At 47.3% G+C, this 20,247-nt stretch overlaps 1 protein-coding gene across 9 annotated transcripts in view; it reads right to left on the reverse strand.

Annotated features, from left to right (window-relative positions):
• CDK5RAP2 (CDK5 regulatory subunit associated protein 2) overlaps positions 1-20,247 on the reverse strand; it is a 183,555-nt gene that overhangs the window by 83,415 nt on the left and 79,893 nt on the right. For 8 of the 9 annotated variants that reach the window (XM_019966830.2, XM_019966831.2, XM_070795380.1 and 5 more), the window contains exons 13-15: positions 14,038-14,208; positions 13,334-13,474; positions 1,773-1,870 (exon numbers count right to left, since the gene is read on the reverse strand). In XM_019966830.2, coding sequence (XP_019822389.2) covers positions 1,773-1,870; positions 13,334-13,474; positions 14,038-14,208 — 410 coding nt within the window. The remainder of the gene's footprint in view (positions 1-1,772; positions 1,871-13,333; positions 13,475-14,037; positions 14,209-20,247) is intronic. The other variant, XM_070795383.1, reaches the window with a different exon arrangement.

Consider the following 20,247-nt stretch of genomic DNA (forward strand, 5'->3'; position numbering starts at 1 on the left):
ACTCATGCAGGCCTCCCGACAAGGGGGTTCCTTGAATGCTCAAGGATGAGTTGGGGGCAGAGCAGAGTGCAGAAGCCCACTGAAGGCAGAGGCAGGGAACCCGGCCCCAGGGACAACGAGGACTCTACGTATGACAGCTCAGCTGGTAAGGAATCCACCTGCACTGCAGGAGACCCTGGTTCGATTCCTGGGTTGGGAAGATCCGCTGGAGAAGGCATAGGCTGCCCACTCCAGTATTCTTGGGCTTCCTTTGTGGCCGAAGACAAGGAGCGGTGAAGGGTGAGTTTCCTCAACCTTTTATGACGGGAAACTTTAGACATAAACAGATGAAGACAAGCTGACATCATGAGCCCCCACCCACCGCAGCCTGCCCTGAGAGCCGGGGGCCGCGGCCGACTGTCCTCTGTCGGCGTGCCCGCCCACCCCGTCCGCTTCTGTGCAGCCGTGAAACGAAGCCCAGAGGTTGATACCCTTCCACCTGTCACCATCCCACCACGCACAGAGGTGACCTCTGCACAGGAGAATCACTGAGGCCAGCCCGGGGCTGGGCCCAGAGGGACCCAGGGGTGTCAGCTGCCTGGACCCGGCCAGGGTGGGAGCCAGGCCACCAGCCGACCATCAGCGTTCTCGCCATGCCTCTTGGCACCACCCCACAGCGGCAGTGCTGTGAGGACACAGGCCACGCCAGGACAGGGACACACCGCCGTCACTCACCACCTGCGAGACTTTAGACGGTCATCTCACCTCTCCAAGTTTCCATGGCCTTGTTTACGGAAAACAGGGCCAGTAATGACATTTACCGCTCAGAGCGGCCGTGGGGGCTAGGAGAGGTGGCACACGTGGAGGCACTTTCTGTATCTGTAATAAGGTCTGGTAAAAGCCTGAGTAATTAGTATTAGTGATGTTTTTATCCAATGTACGTGCTATGTCGTTTCAGTCGTGTCCGACTCTGTGCAACCCTCTGAACTGTAGCCCACCAGCTTCCTCTGTCCCTGGGATTCTCCGGGCAGGAATACTAGAGCGGATTGCCATTTCCTTCTCCAGGGGATCCTCCCGACCCAGCGGTCAAACCCGTACATCTCCTGCAGTGCCAGGTGAGTTCCCTACCACTAGCCCAGGGGATCCTCCCGACCCAGCGATCAAACCCGTACATCTCCTGCAGTGCCAGGTGAGTTCCCTACCACTAGCCCAGGGGATCCTCCCGACCCAGCGGTCAAACCCGTACATCTCCTGCAGTGCCAGGTGAGTTCCCTACCACTAGCACCACCTGGGGAGCCCTTATCCTGTATTTGCTGCCAAAACAATCATACCACTCTTGCTGCTGCTGCTGCTGCTGCTGCTAAGTCGCTTCAGTCGTGTCCGACTCCGTGCGACCCCATAGACAGCAGCCAACCAGGCTCCCCCGTCCCTGGGACTCTCCAGGCAAGAACACTGGAGTGGGTTGCCATTTCCTTCTCCAATGCGTGAAAGTGAAAAGTGAAAGTGAAGTCGCTCAGTCGTGTCCGACTCTTCGCGACCCCATGGACTGCGGCCCACCAGGCTCCTCCATCCATGGGATTTTCCAGGCAAGAGTACTAGAGTGGGGTGCCATTGCCTTCTCCAACCACTCTTGCTAAGGAAGTAGGAATACCTGATTTAAAAAGGCAATCGCTGTCCAAGTATCTTAAGCTTCCTAAGCAAAGTGGGAAGTCTTTGCTGCCTCAGAAAGCAGCAGCATTTATTCAAAACACACGCGTGTTCTGTTTATGTGTCAGTCCAACAGAAGCCCTTACCTGTCTGAGTCCTGTAGAGATTTTACCAGGCGTGTATAGATGTCCCGTTCTTTCTTTATGACCTGAATCAGCTCTTCATAGCTTAATTGTTGCTTTTCCTGAAAATGACAAGGGGCATCTGACATTAAGAGAAGAATTCCGAAGGAGCGCATCCTTACACTATGCAAACAGACGTGGACGCTTTGGTGTGTAAATCCAAAGGTGATGCCCCGTGCCAGGCTCTGGGCCAGGCCGCGGTCGGAGAGCGCCACCTGCAGGCGGAGTGGGGAACTACCGCCCACGGCAGCGGAGGCGGCGTGCAGGGCTCTCCCACAGTGGACACGTTACCCAGCTGCTGCGGAAGGGGCACCTTGCTGCCCGGCTGCCCTCTGTGAGACCGCACCCCCTCAGAGCTGCAGGCCGTCATTTTCACAGACTACGAAGGTGGCCTTTCCACATGTGTTCTTCCTCCCAGGAAAAGACATTCCTCAAACAAAACCCGACAACATTAGGGACAAGGGACTTAATAGGTCAGGTGACGCGTGCTTCCCAGGCTCTGTGAGCGGACTGGTGACAGAGAGACCTGAGGGGCCTCTGCCACTTGCTGGCTACGTGACCTCAGCTAGCCAGCTCAGCACACCTCTTTGAGATGCAGGCTCCTCGTTTATGAAGGCGTATGTAATTCTGTGAATTCCACAAATGTGAAGCTTTATTTACAGCTCAGATCTTGGCTCTGGTACTTACCAGTTCTGGGGCCACAAGAAGCTACTGACTAGAGCCACCTGAAAAATGGGGGAAAGCGTCACCACTTTATAGGGCTACAAGCAGATAAAAGTTCAACTGTGTGCTAGAGGAACCAAGGATCCCAGGGGAAAAGGCCAAGAAAGTCAGAAACAACCCATGTCTACAGCACTCTGCCATGTCGGAAAACAAGGAAGTGCTTAAATAATGGAGCACTGTCAAAAGGACACAGGAGCCAGTTTGAAAAGGCCAAACCTGGGACAATCTGAGCATCAAAATAACGGCAGTAACAGATACAACCCACTGAGGAAAACCGAAGTTCATGACCACAAGGCCACGAGTAAGTTAATACACGGGAAGAAGAGCAGGCTTTTCTTTACAGCAAAACAACTAATAAATGTAGAAGGAATAATACAGTTAGAAGAATCACCATTTGCCAACCATCATGGTAATAAATAGTTCAGCCTCCATAAAAGGAGACTAAAACTGATGGGCAAAAGTCTGAAGACCGGAGTGTGTACCTAACTCAGAACACCTCCCCTCAAATACTAATTACAAAGGGAGAGAGAGCGACGGCATAGTCGAGACCAGGCAGACGCCACCCTCACAGAGTTACCCAAGTCAGCAGGGCCGGGAATGGGACAAATCTAAGCCACGTGCTGCCGGAGAGGACACGCTGAGAACTCAGCCTCTCTCCCGGGACACCCTGCCAGAGAGGCCTCGGCTGAATCCTGTCACCAGGAAGTGTCGCACAGACCCACCTGAAGGAGGCGCCACAAGAGGCCTGGCCTGGACACTTCGGAAGTCTCAGGGCCAAGAACGTCAAAAAGACGGAAGGCTAAAGATTGTGAAATGCGACACGTGACCCTGAACTGGCTCCTGCGGTGAGGAAGGGCGTTAGCGGGCCAGCGGGTGAGATGCGAATGAGCCTGAGGGTCGGCGGTGGTGCGGGTCCCTGCCGGCCCCTGGTGTGACGGCCGTGCAGCGTCACACGGGACCGCGTCCCCTCTACAGGAGTGCACACTCGGGGAGTGTGCACACACAGGAGTCCAGTACTTGGGGCGACAGGCTCCACACGAGCAACTGACTCTCAGACGGCTCAGGACAAGCAAAACCCTTTATTCTTGTAATCTGCTTATAAATCTGAAATTATTTCAAAATAAGAAAAAGTAAAAATAAAGAAGGAAAGTTAACGTGTGCACAACCCCTGGCACAGACTAGGTGGTCCTGAATGCCAGGAAGACACCTGGTCTGTGCAGAGAGGGGCTGCAAACGGTCCTCACATTTCACGTGGCCTCAGCCTGGCCCCTAAAGCTCAGGTAGCGTCCTGAGACAGCGCTTCCGACCCCGATGGACACTCAAACACACAGGAGGGGGAAAAGCTACATCTTCATTCCCACTAACCTCTACCTGAAGTTTAGCATTTTCTTCATTTAGGAGCTGAAGGAACGCTGCTACGGCCACAAACCCCAGCAGTTCAGTAGAGTGTTTCCCCGAGATTTGGTCAGCAGAGGAAGCATAGGTACTAGGTGCACGCAGCAGGTATCTCAAAATATCTATTCTTATCACTACTTCAAAACTACGGCAGTCGCTGCTCACCACTCCAAAGCAACACCAGTTTTTTATATTTACAGCCAACTTTTTATATTTTGACAATCAAACTTCAAAATAACTGGTTTCCTTTATAAACCTGTGCACATATTTTCTGCATATAAATACTTTTCCAGGGAAGGCCTTGGCTCCCGCAGATTACCAAAGGGATACAGAGGGCAAAAAGGTTAGGAGCCCGTTACCTGGAAGAACGCTGCTACCACAGGTCAAGGCAACCCTGCCAACGAAAGGTTTCCACGCTAACCCGCTTGTTTGGTCGTGAGAAGTCAGCCACCCACAGCGCTAGAAACGTCAGGCCCTCTTGTAATTCATGTCACAGGTCAGTGGCTCAAGGTGCGCCCGGCTGCCTCCGTACACAGTCCCCAGCGCCAGCTCCCACGCACACACACCGCGCGTGCAGACAGAGGACCCCGGGGCAGCGCCTGGAGGAACGTGCCACAGTATCCAGACGAAGAGGCCATCAGCCATGGTGCCAAGTGCACTCTAGCATTTTCTCATGTAATCCTCACAAGCCAGTGGGCTCAGGCCTTACCACTCGCCCCATTTTGGTGATGAGGGAACCGGAGCATGGAGTCACGGTACGGAGGCAGAGTGTGGACCCAGGCGGCCAGGATCCAGGGCCTGAGCTCCTCAATCCACCCATGAATGACCCACGATGGATGCAAAGCCCTGGGAGCCTGGGGACACAGTCACTGTCAGCCGCATTAAAGGTCAGCCAACACTGACAAGGAAAATTAGAAAACCTACTACACCTTGAGCGTCTACCATGGGAGGCAGGGACGGTTAAGAGCATGTGACCTTCCTTATTAGCTGTGTGAACTTGAACGAGTCACTCAACTTCTCTGCACTTCAATATCCTCACCTATAACAGAGCTAATAATTCTGCCTACTTCACGGGGCTGTGAAAGAGAGGAGCTGAGCTAATCCACACAACATTCTCGCGCTGATGCCCAGCATGGAGTAAACACTTGATGTGCGTCAGCCACAGTCACCACTCCTATGTCCTAGGCCGGGCCCATCACACAGGTCATCTGTCACCATTCCTATATCCTAGGCCGGGCCCATCACACAGGTCATCTCTCCCCACACCTATGTCCTAGGCCGGGCCCATCACACAGGTCATCTCTCACCATTCCTATGTCCTAGGCCAGGCCCATCACACAGGTCGTCTCTCACCATTCCTATGTCCTAGGCCAGGTCCATCACACAGGTCATCTCTCACCATTCCTATGTCCTAGGCCGGGCCCATCACACAGGTCATCTCTCACCATTCCTATGTCCTAGGCCAGGCCCATCACACAGGTCGTCTCTCCCCACGCCTATGTCCTAGGCCGGGCCCATCACACAGGTCATCTCTAACAGCGACAACCACCCCAGCAGGTGTATCAGCCTTCCCACTGTGCAGATGAATTAACTGATTCTCCGAGAGGACAGGTCACGTCTTTGAGTCCACTCAGCTATTAAGCTGCAGTCAGAATGTGTGCTTAGGTACATAATTAACCAAGAAGGACTAGGAAGAAAGATGAGTAAATATGGACCTTGGGTGGGTGGATGGTGTAGATTCCAGCTGTAGGACAGACACACCCAGGGAAAGAATCCCGACCCTGGGGGCCTTACCTGGATCGCCCTGAGCCGGGGTAGAAGCCCCAGAAGACCGCCCACTGCGGTGTGGGGCCTGGGGGCCTGGCTGGGTCCCTTCCCCTCCTTCCAGCAGCCACTGCGAGCCTCCCCCGGGTTTCCCAGGCCACTGCTCGCCTCGGCCCCCACCCTCCACCTGCCAGCTGGCCACACCTGCGCTCCGTCCCAAAGGAGTCAGGAAACCCCTCCACCTGGGCTCCCCAGGGGGAACAGCCCCTCCTCCTTGGAGACCACACTCCAGCAGGCAGCCCCCTCCAGGGATACCCTCCTCACACCTTACAGAGAGAGACCCTCCCCCAGCCCCGAGGCGCCCGATTCACCTTCCCCTTCACCCAGAGCCTGTGGACCAACTGCAAGTTCACAGGCCTGCAGACCCCTCGGGGGCAAGGGGTCATCCCGAGCCAGGCACACTGCTTGGCACAGGTCAAATGCCGCCGCAGATGCTGAAATGCTGATTACGAAGGTACAAGGGGAATACAGGGACCGGTATGAGTCTTAAGAGGAGAGACCCCTGTGGGTACTTTGCACAATGGAGTCAGAGTGAGTCAGTGTCTTCCTAGAAGCAAATCGCTCACCCACGTTAAACAAATGAACTCTTTGGAGCCGTCTGGGTCCCATTTCATCCATCACCTATTCCTCGGCGTTGAATCATGCCCGATTACAGAGAAGTCATCTGGCTCCCTGGGCAGAGCTGAAAACCCCTGGATCTCCTCAGCACAGAAGCAGAGGGCCAGGTGGCCCGAGGGAGATCACGAGGAGCCCCTGCCCCCCACCCTCCACCCTGCCCCTCCACACCAGGCAGAGCCCTGGAGTCCACACCCCTTGGCACCTATGAGTCTCCAGGACGTTCCCAATACACACTCCCTTTCACTGCTGTTTTGCTCAAACTCTTCACCCTTGGATCCTACGGCCTGCCGTCAAAAGAAGTTTAACTGATACCTGTACGTTATTTCTAATCATCTCAAGAGGTAGGCATGTAACTCCCCATATTACAGATTAGGAAGATGAGTTCAGAGAGAAGGTGACTTGCCCAAGGTCACAGAGTTAACAAGCAGTAGAACTGACACGCCGACACCAAAGCCAAGGCACCGTCTGCCCCACCAGTTTCCTCAGAGACCGGAAGGAAACACGTGCAATGCCCAGACCTCAATCTGGAGAGGCGCAGACACGTGAAGAGCAAGCTTAATGGCTCACTTCTTGGTAATCAGGGCAATTCAGTAGCCTGGTAGATAGAGGCTGGTCGATTTCAAGAGCTATGTCACAGCTCTGCAACACAGACATTTATTTTACTACTCGGGAAATTGAGCAGTGATGTCCCAACCACGTCAGCAGCCAACCTATAAATCTCCGGCTGCAGCAAGTTAAACATGGTCATTGTGTTTTACTCCCTGTCCTTCAATTCCCTGACCATCCAGCATTAATTCTCAGGATCACACACGATTAGAAGGAAAACAGACTGCCCAGAGTCAGTGGAGACATCATGACAGCCTCAAGTTCTTCATAGAAATGGGTAGAGAATAAACTCTAAAATCAACACAAAACAGCCAAGGGCAGAGCACGGGAAAAAAAAAAATTCGTGTTTTCTACAAAGAAAGAACTACAATCTGAAAAAAACACCTTTCTCAGGAGGAAAAATACTGTAGACTGCAACAGCTGGGATTTCTTAAACTGACACCTAGAAATTTCCAATTTCTAAAAGATCATTTATAATCTTTTATCCTCAATTTGCAATTACTCTTGCAGAACAGAATTAGAACCTTTGCTAAAATACCTAAGTATTTTTGCAGTCATTTAAACATCACCAGGTTCTAAAATATAATGGAAATGCCCACAGGATGACTTTATACTTGTGGTTCTAAGAAGTATAGAAAACATTAGCCTGAAAGACTGAAAACACGGTGATACCGACAATCAGACTACAGACATGAAATTTTAAATCACTCAACTGTCCAATAAATTTAGAAATATTTTGTTCAACATTTACACCATTTTTTACATGTCTAAAATATGATTCAAAATAGTAAAGTTTAACTAAATATACTCAAATTAGTGACGATCTGTCCATCTGAAACCTGATGCAATATTGTAAAGTTAAAAATTAACTTTAATTTTTTAATTTAATTTTAATTTAATTAATCAAATCAATAAAATTAGAAATGAAAATGGAGAGATCACAACAGACAACACAGAAATACAAAGGATCATAAGAGACTATTATCAACAATTATATGCCAATAAAATGGACAACGAGGAAGAAATGGACAAATTCTTAGAAAAGTACAACTTGCCAAAACTCGACCAGGAAGAAATGGAAAACCTTAACAGACCCATCACAAGCACGGAAATTGAAACTGTAATCAAAAATCTTCCAGCAAACAAAAGCCCAGGTCCAGACGGCTTCACAGCTGAATTCTACCAAAAATTTAGAAAAGAGCTAACACCTATCCTGCTCAAACTCTTCCAGAAAATTGCAGAGGAAGGTAAACTTCCAAACTCATTCTATGAGGCCACCATCACCCTAATACCAAAACCTGACAAAGATCCCACAAAAAAAGAAAACTACAGGCCAATATCACTGATGAACATAGATGCAAAAATCCTAAACAAAATTCTAGCAATCAGAATCCAACAACACATTAAAAAGATCATACACCATGATCAAGTGGGCTTTATCCCAGGGATGCAAGGATTCTTCAATATCCGCAAATCAATCAATGTAATACACCACATTAACAAATTGAAAAACAAAAACCATATGATTATCTCAATAGATGCAGAGAAAGCCTTTGACAAAATTCAACACCCATTTATGATAAAAACTCTCCAGAAAGCAGGAATAGAAGGAACATACCTCAACATAATAAAAGCTATATATGACAAACCCACAGCAAACATTATCCTCAATGGTGAAAAATTGAAAGCATTTCCTCTAAAGTCAGGAACAAGACAAGGGTGCCCACTTTCACCATTACTATTCAACATAGTTTTGGAAGTTTTGGCCACAGCAATCAAAGCAGAAAAAGAAATAAAAGGAATCCAAATTGGAAAAGAAGAAGTAAAACTCTCACTATTTGCAGATGACATGATCCTCTACATAGAAAGATTAAAATAAATTTTTAAAAAATAAATTTAAAAAAAATTTTAAAAAACCTGATGGGCTGCTATCTTATTTCAAAACAAACTGTGCCTCCTGAAAAGATGCTCAATATCACTATTAGAAAAATGCAAATCAAAACTACAATAAGGTATGACCTCAAACCAACCAGAATGGCCACCATTACAAAGTCTACAGATAATAAATGCTGGAGAGAGTGTGGAGGAAAAAAAAAAAACCCTCCTACATTGTTATCGGGGGTATAAAATTGGTGCAGGCACTGGGGAGAAAGGTATCAGTTCAGTTCAGTTGCTCAGTCGTGTCCGACTCTTTGGGACCCCATGAACCGCAGCACGCCAGGCCTCCCTGTCCATCACCAACTCCCGGAGTTCACCCAGACTCACGTCCATCGAGTCAGTGATGCCATCCAGCCATCTCATCCTCTGTCGTCCCCTTCTCCTCCTGCCCCCAAGCCCTCCCAGCATCAGAGTCTTTTCCAATGAGTCAACTCTTCGCATGAGGTGGCCAAAGCACTGGAGTTTCAGCTTCAGCATCATTCCCTCCAAAGAAATCCCAGGGCTGATCTCCTTCAGAATGGACTGGTTGGATCTCCTTGCAGTCCAGGGGACTCTCAAGAGTCTTCTCCAACACCACAGTTCAAAAGCATCAATTCTTCAGCGCTCAGCCTTCTTCACAGTCCAACTCTCACATCCATACATGACCACTGGAAAAACCATAGCCTTGACTAGACAGACCTTTGTTGGCAAAGTAATGTCTCTGCTTTTCAATATGCTATCTAGGTTGGTCATAACTTTTCTTCCAAGGAGTAAGAGAAAGGTATGGAGACACCTTAAAAACCAAAAACAGAGCTGCCATGCGATCCAGCACTCCCACTCCTGGACAAAGGTCCAGAGAAAATTCTAACCTGAAAGGACACATGCACCCCATATACATACGTGTGTGTGTGTGTGTGTAGCTTCCAGAAAAACATCTCCTTCTGCTTTATTGACTATGCCAAAGCCTTCGACTGTGTGGATCACAATAAACTGTGGAAAATTCTGAAAGAGATGGGAATACCAGAGCACCTGACTTGCCTCTTGAGAAACCTATATGCAGGTCAGGAAGCAACAATTAGAACTGGACATGGAACAACAAACTGGTTCCAAATAGGAAAAGGAGTATGTCAAGGCTGTATATTGTCACCCTGCTTATTTAACTTAAATGCAGAGTACATCATGAGAAATGCTGGGCTGGAAGAAGCACAAGCTGGAATCAAGATTGCCAGGAGAAATATCAATAACCTCAGATATGCAGATGACAGCACCCTTATGGCAGAAAGTGAAGAAGAACTGAAAAGCCTGTTGATCAAAGTGCAAGAGGAGAGTGAAAAAGTTGGCTTATAGCTCAACATTCAGAAAACGAAGATCATGGCATCTGGTCCCATCACTTCACGGCAAATAGATGGGGAAGCAGTGGAAACAGTGTCAGACTTTATTTTTTTGGGCTCCAAAATCACTGCAGATGGTGATTGCAGCCATGAAATTAAAAGATGCTTACTCCTTGGAAGGAAAGTTATGACCAACCTAGACAGCATATTCAAAAGCAGAGACATTACTTTGCCAGCAAAGGTCCGTCTAGTCAAGGCTATGGTTTTTCCAGTAGTCATGTATGGATGTGAGAGTTGCACTGTGAGGAAAGCTGAGCACTGAAGAATTGATGCTTTTGAACTGTGGTATTGGAGAAGACTCTTGAGAGTCCCCTGGACTGCAAGGAGATCCAACCAGTCCATTCTGAAGGAGATCAGCCCTGGGTATTCGTTGGAAGGACTGATGCTGAAGCTGAAATTCCAATACTTTGGCCACCTAATGTGAAGAGTTGACTCATTGGAAAAGACTCTGATGCTGGGAGGGCTTGGGGGCAGGAGGAGAAGGGGACGACAGAGGATGAGATGGCTGGATGGCATCACGGACTCGATGGACATGAGTCTCAGTGAACTCCGGGAGTTGGTGATGGACAGGGAGGCCTGGCGTGCTGCGATTCATGGGGCTGCAAAGAATCGGACGTGACTGGGCGACTGAAGTGAACTGACTGATGCGTATGTATATGTAATAGAGTATCACCTGGCCATAAAAAGAATGAAGTAACGCCATCTGCAGCGACACGGATGGGCCTAGACATTGTCGTACTGAGTGAGGTCAGAGACAAACATCATATGATAACCCGCATGTGTAGGACCTAAAAAAAATGATGCAGATGAACTTATCTAAGAAACAGGAAGACTCACAGACAGAACAACAAAGCTGTGGCTACCAAAGGGGCAGAGGAGAGAAGAGAAGCTGGGATCTGGGATGGACAGACACATACACACTATATACAAAACAAACGAGGACCTGCTGTATACACCGGAGAAGGCAGTGGCGCCCACTCCAGGACTCTCGCCTGGAGAACCCCATGGACGGAGGAGCCTGGAGGCTGCAGGCCATGGGGTCGCTAAGAGTCGGACACGACTGAGTGACTTCACTTTGACTTTTCACTTTCATGCATTGGAGAAGGAAATGGCAACCCACTCCAGTGTTCTTGCCTGGAGAATCCCAGGGACGGGGGAGCCTGGTGGGCTGCCGTCTATGGGGTCGCACAGAGTCGGACACGACTGAAGCGACTTAGCAGCAGCAGCAGCTGTATACACAAGGAACTAGGTTTCGTATCTTGTAATAACCTATGTTGATAAAGAATATCAAGAAGAAAGTATATAGGGAGTTACGTAGTGGCTCAGCGGTTAAGCATCCGCCTGCCAATGTGGGGTAATGGGTTCAACTCCTGGTCTGTGAAGATCCCACGCGGCTCAGAGCTACTAAGCCCGAGGGCCACCACTGCCGAGCCTGCGCTCCAGAGCCCGCCAGCGGGGATGAGAGAAGCCACTGCGATGAGGGGCCCCCGCACACACGCACGCACACACGCACGCACATGCAGAGCTGCATCACTTTGCGGACACCTGGAGCTAGCACAACGAGGGTGAATTAACTGCACTTTAACATTTTTAAAAGTTTAAAAAAAACAGACTGTGCCTGATTATGGGTTACTGTGCATCTTAATATCCCATTAAATTTGGTCAATGTCGAGGAACGGTAAGCCACTCAGAATCACACATTAGGCCCCTGAAATCCAGTTACCGTGCCTGGACATGGCCACTCACGGGAAGACACAGAGCAAAGAGAGGAACCCAGGCCTCCAGATGCCTAGCCCCGTACAAAGGCCAAGTCCACACTGACACTCTTATTCAAGCAATGGCAGATTCAGGAGTGCTCAGAGCGAAGAAAGAGCTCCCAGGGCTCGGCAACGGCGCCCTCCAAGACCAGGGCTGACAGAGTGGACGCGCAGTGCCACGGCCAGGACTGGAGCCAACACACTGAAACCACTTCTCCACCAGCTACAGAACAGCCCCTGCTGCGTGCACCCAACCACCCCAGCCCCTCCCCAAGACCAGCAGCCATGGGGTTGGTGCCTGCACAAGAGCAGGCCTCTAGCAGCCCACTCCAGCCCGAGCGCCCGAGTCTGTTCTGATGGCGTGCCCCGGCTACACCAGCTGTTATTCTAAGAATCATACTTTCCAAAAACCACAAGTCATGATCTGAGTCATTCACCAGACAACGAGTTTGTGTAAGAACTCCCTGTTTTCTGAATGCCCGAACTTAATCAAAGGCAAGCTTAAAAAAAAAAGCTGGCCTACAATAAACTCCTTTCCTGTGCCATTTCTGGCTCCCTCATTGCATTACAGGCAAGCTTTGGGTCAGAACGCTCTGTATGCATCTCCACAAACCTGTACCATCAGTCATTCACTCAAGAAACATCCTGGGCCAGGCACAGGGCAGGCGTTGCGATTCAGACACGGATGCCGTTCCCTTCCCCTGGGGGGCCTGCCGGGGTGCTTGGGTCTCCAGGGAGGGGAGGAGCCCCAGAGCCGCAACGCTCAGCGGCAGCCCGAGAGTGCAGGAGCCGCCAGGTCAGCGGGGAAGGACAAGGCATCCCAGGCTGACGAGGCAGCACACACAGGGCACGGAGCGGTGCAGACACGGTGCCTCCGCACATCTGCGGGAGGTGTCAGAGATGACGGGGGACGGAAGAAAAGGAGACCGGAAAGCTAGCCTGGGGCCCGATCGGGAAGGGCCTGCTGAGCCACTGCTCGTGTTCACGTCAGCTGGAAAATGGTCTTACCTCAAGATTACACAGTTCTCGACAGGTGGACCCTAGGAGGCAGATATGAGGCTTGTCTTTTAACGAGCTGTGGTTTCTAGGTTTCCTGCACAGCACAAATACTAACACGTGGCTGAAGGATACCCGTCTGTAAGGAGGCAAGACACAGAAGCCCTCCTCCTGCCTGTTGTCAGCTCAATTATCAGCAAGGAGGCCTGGGAGGATCTTCAGATCAGAGGAGCCGACACGTATGTGTCAGGAAAGAATACGAATTTGCACGTGAGTGTCCAGTTTCAGTCGAGCTCACCTCTGAGAAGATGCTTTTGCCGCCTGGTGACTGAGAAGAGCACTTTTCTGTTACCAAGTCTTCACTCCTGAACTCGGGCTCCTCCGCCGGCACTGAGCCACAGTTCCGCTGTGCCGCTTCCAGATCTCTTTCATTGAATTTCTAAGGAGACAAACGAATCATATGAGTTTTCATCGAGAAAAAAAACACTAAGACATGGTCCCAAGCTCTTTAACGGAAGATTTACTTTTTTCACAATACCCAGATATCCTCTAAATAGTTTCCATCAGCCACCAGTATCAGGCAATTACAAACGCATTCATGCACTGTTACAACCGTGAGAGCAGCACTCAGCCGGGTGTCGACAAGGACGGTGAGGCAGGCCTCGCCGCGCACTGGACTGGCCGAAAAGCTCAGCCACGTCTGCCCACAGGAACTTACGGAAACCCAAATGAATTGTTAATACTAGTCATGTGACCCAAGACAGGCCCCTCTCTTCTTGGACCTTCTCTCTCTTCCAAACTCACCTCCATGGTGGCTGGGGTCCAAACGGCGCAAAGAAAGCTCCAAAGTGCTGACAGACAGCAGTGAAGACCACCCTCTTTTTTTGCCAGACTCACCTTTTTCTGAGCATCCTTAGAAAAGAGTTTTTAAGCACAATAACAACAACAAAGAAAAGCTACGCTGAAGTAAGAACGTGTAAACACAGGAGGGACACGTGGTACCTGAGGCAACGAGGCCTTCTGAGCGGCGCTTTCTCTGAGGCTCCTGATCACTTGCTCTTGACTCTGCAATTTTTTATTGCTTTCACTCAACAGACTCTTGTAACAACTCTCCACTGCTTTCTCTCTCTCATTCACTTCATTGCGTAATTTCTCAACTTCATTTCTAAGGTCCTACCAGAAGCAAAAGAAAAAACAGAAGTTGCTTGACAAGTCTCGAGGTAACAACCTTTCACCTGTTTTTACCTTATTGCTTAAGAAAGCAAGCCAAACAGATATAACTGACAAACATGAGCTTCCTCCTTCTTTAAGGTCTTGGGAAAACCAACTTTAAAAATAATCTGAAATTTTGGGGAAAGCTTCAGGTGCACACATTTATCACAAAATTATTTGCAATACTGAAACAACCGGAAGGAAACTAAACGTCTAACAACACAGAATTATAAAAAGCATACGGCAGTATGGAAACATAAACATGACATATGTGAAAGAGACAGCCAGTGGGAATCTGCTATACGTGCAGGGAACCCAGAGCTGGTGCTCTGTGACCACCTAGTCGGGTGGGACGGGGAGGCAGATGGGAGGGCGGTTCAAGAGGGAGAGGATATACGCCTAGCTATGGCTGATTCATGCTGATGTGTGACAGAAACCATCACAATACTGTAAAGTAACTATCCTCCAATTAAAAGTATTTTTTAGAAAAAGCATATAGTATAAAACATCACAGTTAAGAGAAAAACAAAGCAGGAGACTGTGTGACACGATGCTGACGGTCTTCTAACTGCTCACATAAAATAGTTTTAAGGCTCGGAGGAAACACATCAAAATAATACAGTATCCCTAAGTAGAAGGATTACGGGTGACTTTGTATTGATATTGATCTTCCTGAGCTTCTTAAAAGCTCTAAGTCTGTATTACTTTCACAATCATAAAAATAAACTGTCTTAAATGACATTTACAATACATGGAAAATGCTCAAGTTATAATGTTAAGGAAAAACACAGAAATCAAACAGTACACAGTGTGAATTTTAACTATCTCAAAATGTGCACTATTTGTAATACGGAACCACTATTCCTAATAGCAAGAGGCTGGAAATAGCAAATGTCCGTAGCAGAGGGATCCACGCGTGTGCCTCCTCGCGGCGGAGCGCTCAGAAGCCATAAAGGAACAGGAATGAGGACTGCATCAATATCCCGCCCTCAAGGAATCCTTCAAATATACTGCTCAGGAGGCGGTGCGGGGTGGAGGGCGGTGTGGACCCCAAGAGGAAAAAGGATGCACAGCACCCTGCCACTTAATCAATCACCAGGAATGGCTGCCGACAAGGAAAAGGAGAGAGCAAGACAGAGGAAAGAGCAGATTCATTTTACAGATGTGACGGTGAAAGCATTTGAATGTTCAGATAAGTATTTTAAAATTAAATGAGAGTCTCCTAAAACTAAAAGCACAAGACACGGGAAAAGAATTTAACTGTGCATCAAGCTGACTGGCTAACCAAACAGAGAGGAACGATTTCAATAACGAAAAAGTCGAGTCATCTCTACACCCCTAGTGGGATCTTTCTCCGACGACAAAGGAGCTGCTGCCGAAGCCCTCAGCTGCTTTCAGTAATCGTGCTGCAGGAAATAACACTTGTATTGTTATTCTCAAACTGTGTGTGTATAAGTACATGCATACTTATTAAGTAACTAATTACTACGACCATAAGAACCAAGCCTCAGAAAACACAAATATAAAAAAGTTAAAACCTGTAATTCTAAATTTGAATTGGAAACATGAATAGGAACTTACATTCAATTATTTCTTTCCTTTCACTAAAAAAACCTAGAATCAATACCCTCCCTAGCATGCAGGCTACAGTCGCTAAATACCATCGCTCACAGAAAACAAAAACAAAAAAACTTCCATTATCCTTTAAAACAGTGGTTCTCAAAGTGTAGGCCCTAGAACAGCGTTATCAGCACCACCAATCACTGGGCCCCCACCCACACCTGTTACATCAGAAACTCTAGAAAGAGGGCGCACCCATCAATCTGTCTCCATAAGCCCTCCGTGCATGCGTGTTCAGTTGCCAAGTCGCATCTGACTCTTTGCGACCCCATGGGCTGTAGCCCACCGGCTCCTCAGTCCATGGGGATTCTGCAGGCAAGAATACTGGAGTGGGTTGCCATTTCCTTCTCCAGGGGATCTTCCCAACCCAGGGATTGAACCCACATCTCCTGTGTCTCCTGCATTGGCAGGCAGACTCTTTACCACTGAGCCACCTGGGAAGCCCTTAATAAGCCCTCCAGGTGACTCCAAATCACAGTAGAGAGTGCTTTATACGAAGGGATGAGTCCAGACCTTGGGCAGGAATACATAATATGAGCTCAGACATCTCATCATGTCAGAAGGAAAGACTCTATCAAAGACTCCATGTTCACGTCCAAAGAACTCAAGAATCAACTTGAATAAGATTTTTCATTGTCAGAAGATAAGACAATTAGGATATCAAAGATAATGACAATGAATTAATATATGTCAAAAATGTTTTTTTTTTTAAATCCATGAGTTCATAATGACTGAAAAAAAACAAAAACCCTTTGGTCACTATGGTAGACAGAATAATGGCCCCCCAAAGATGTTCACACCCTAATCCCCAGAATCTCTGACTAGGCTGATTACATGGCAAAAAGTTGCCAATGGAAGTGAGGTTGCTAATCAGCTGACCTTGAAACAGACAGATTACTCAGGTGCCCCCAACATAATCACAAAGATCCTTAAAAGTGAGAGAGGGGAGCACAGAAAAGACCCCATCAGCCAGCTCTGGAACTGAAGATGGTGGGAGTCACAGCTCGAGAAATGCAGACAGCCTCTAGAAGCTGGAGAAGACAAGGAAACGGATTTTCTCCTAAAGCCCTCAGGAAGAATACAGCCCTGCCATGGTAAGCCCCACTTCAAACTTCTGACTTCCAGAACCACAGGCTAAGTTTGTGCTGCTAAGCAGCCAAGTTGTGGTGATTTGTTACAGCAGCAGAAAGAAACTAATACAGTCACCTTTGGAAGATTTCAGGGGACTCTTATTTTGTCTTTTCTGTAAGAACTACATCCCAGAGTAACTGTATAGATATGAAAAACAAGTTTTCCTTAATAGAAGTATATAGCTATTATATAAAAGGATTGATGAAATTAAATTATCATCATTTTGCAATTATCAATGGCTAGTAGCATATTAAAAAGCAGAGACATTACTTTGCCAACAAAGGTCCGTCTAGTCAAGGCTATGGTTTTTCCTGTGGTCATGTATGGATGTGAGAGTTGGACTGCGAGGAAAGCTGAGCACTGAAGAATTGATGCTTTTGAACTGTGGTGTTGGAGAAGACTCTTGAGAGTCCCCTGGACTGCAAGGAGATCCAACCAGTCCATCCTAAAGGAGATCAGTCCTAGGTGTTCACTGGTAGGACTGATGCTAAAGCTGAAACTCCAGTACTTTGGCCACCTCATGCAAAGAGTTGACTCATTGGAAAAGACCCTGATGCTGGGAGGGATTGGGGGCAGAAGGAGAAGGGGACGACAGAGGATGAGATGGCTGGATGGTATCACCAACTCAATGGACATGAGTCTGAGTGAACTCTGGGAGTTGGTGACGGACAGGGAGGCCTGGCGTGCTGCAATTCATGGGGTCGCAAAGGGTCGACACGACTGAGCAACTGAACTGACTGAGTAAATCATAAAAACAGGGACTATCAAACACTACATACCTGCTGTCAGACCACCTATGATGTAATCTTGCCAAAAAGTTAAACCTGAATTTGATCATGCACCTTATCTAACTAGCAATTTACTCGAAATAAAGTCAGCAGAGAAACAAGTTGAATGACATTACAAAAATACAATCAACAAAATCTAAAATGTGGAAATAAAGGACAAATGACCCAACTTAGTCAACAAATAAATTACAAAGAAAAAAATAAAGGAGAGAGAACTTGTAGAATAAATAATAATTAGGAAAGTTAGGGAAGGCCAGTATGAATTCACAAATTCATATTGATTCTACAAATTCTGAGTTCACTTGAACTTTCCTTCCTTCATTCACAGACACACTTGCTCACACACAGAGTTGGCCATAGTTGACTTGGGTGTATATATGTGTATATGTGTGTATATATTTTGTACGGGTAAGTGCTAAGTCACGTCAGTCATGTCCAACTCTCTGTGACCCCATGGACTTTTGTATGAACAGAAGTAAATACAGGTAAGTATATGCCTGTATACATTCTGCATGCGTATATAAAAAAATGTAAACACACATTTCAAACTGCCTACTGCCAAGGCCTGGTAGTGATGATGACGCCCGTCATTCAGACCGTGGTTCCTAAATGCCATTCTCCAATAAAAGAGACCAGGGATCCATAAAGAAATGGTTGATTCCAGAACCAGATGAGGGAAAATACAAGAGTCCAGGACATCTTGTGACCCTAGCAAGTGTGGAAGTGCTCAGAAATGTTAAAGACACAGGAATCAGTCTGGAGGAGTTCCCCAAAGCCAAATCTGAGTCAATCTGAACAAGAAAAGAAATCATGGTAATAATGGCTTAACAACCTATAGAATGAAACAAAAATCCATGAGTTCATACGGGTATAAACGGCTGAAGAATAAAAAGCTGCAGAAGGGACAGCCCTTCCTTACAGGAGAATTACAACTCTAAGTGCAGCAGGAACGACGGGCACCGCCACTAAGCAAGCTCCAGGGCAGGAACTGCCGTGGGCACGAACCATCAGTGAGAGTCTTAGAGGTATGATGAAAAACAACACCCTTACGTAGTCTCAAAGTATTTCCCCCAAAACACTATCACAGATGGGGAAGAGTAACTTGATCGTGGAGAATCCAGGAGACCCCCGCCTTAACCAAGGGATCAGCACCAACTTCACCAGAACAAGCTGACATGATGCACCCAGCTTGCCTGTGCTGTTCTTACCAAAAATGCATAACCCCGATCTACTCATGACAGAAATATGAGACAAGCCCAAATGGAAGGTCAGTAACAAAACAATCATCTTGCAAAGGGGTCACAGGCACAAAGGACAGTTGCCGAGCGACCGTCCTCGGTCAGACGAGGCGCGGGAGGCGTGACGGTCAAGGGCAACGTGGGCCTGGGCCAGAAGGGGGCGCTAGTGGGAGACCTGGCAACAGTCAGACGCAGGCCGCGCGTATCGGGACTGCACCGGTGCCTATTCCTGCTTCTGAGGAGCGTCCCACAGGCATGCAGGACATGAACACCGGGGAAGCAGGACAAACAGGAGCTCTGCAATTAATACTGTTTCACATCTGTCCTCTGCATCTAAAATCATTCCAAAATAAAACCTTTTAAAAGGAGACTTATCAATCAATGTTTGAACAAACTGTTTAAAACAATTTTTAAATTAGGGAAATCTGAACATTAATTGGCTATTTGATAATATTAAGAATTAACCTTTTTGAAACGAACATATTTTGGGTTTTGTTTTAAAAAAAAAAAATACTGAAAATCTGATGAAATAATCTGCCTGGGAATTGCTTAAAATACTTGAGTATTGAAAGAGAGGGAGATGGGAGGAAGGCATAGATAAAGGACGGTTGGCTAAGAGTCTCTGAGTGCTGAGGTGGGTGACAAGCGCCAGAGGGCCAGTGCACTATTCTCTCTCCTCTTCTGTGTATTTGAGTTTTTCTTTAATAAGTACCTTTTTTAAAGCAATGATTAAAAATCCAAAAGACATACCAAAATGAATGATTATAGATGATTTTTTAAATTATTTTTTTCTCAATTTTTAAAATATTTTATACTAAGTATAGACTACACTCATAATGGGGGATAAACATTTTTAAAGTAACATTTTTAAAAACAGAAACCACTTTAAAAATTAAATGTTGATTTTTTTTTCTTAGGCAAACAGATGATAAGGTTGTCCTGAACCTTTAATACAAAACAAGCAGGCCAAGAACCTATCATGAATTATCAATGTAAAGAGAAATTCAACTCTAGAGAAAGAAGATTTCTAATGCACAAATACTACTAAAGCAACAGTAACAGAATTCTAAAGTTAAAGAATAAAAACATTCTCCCACCTTAGAGTTGTGCCAACAAATTAAACCATTTTCCCACTGCAGACATTTCTGGAGTCACAATTTTTAGACAATTTTAATTTTGGTTTGGCTTTTTTTCCCCATTGTACTTTATTCCACTACACCACA

This window comes from Bos indicus, chromosome 8 (genome assembly GCF_029378745.1).
Source record: "Bos indicus isolate NIAB-ARS_2022 breed Sahiwal x Tharparkar chromosome 8, NIAB-ARS_B.indTharparkar_mat_pri_1.0, whole genome shotgun sequence".
Lineage (NCBI taxonomy): Eukaryota > Metazoa > Chordata > Mammalia > Artiodactyla > Bovidae > Bos > Bos indicus.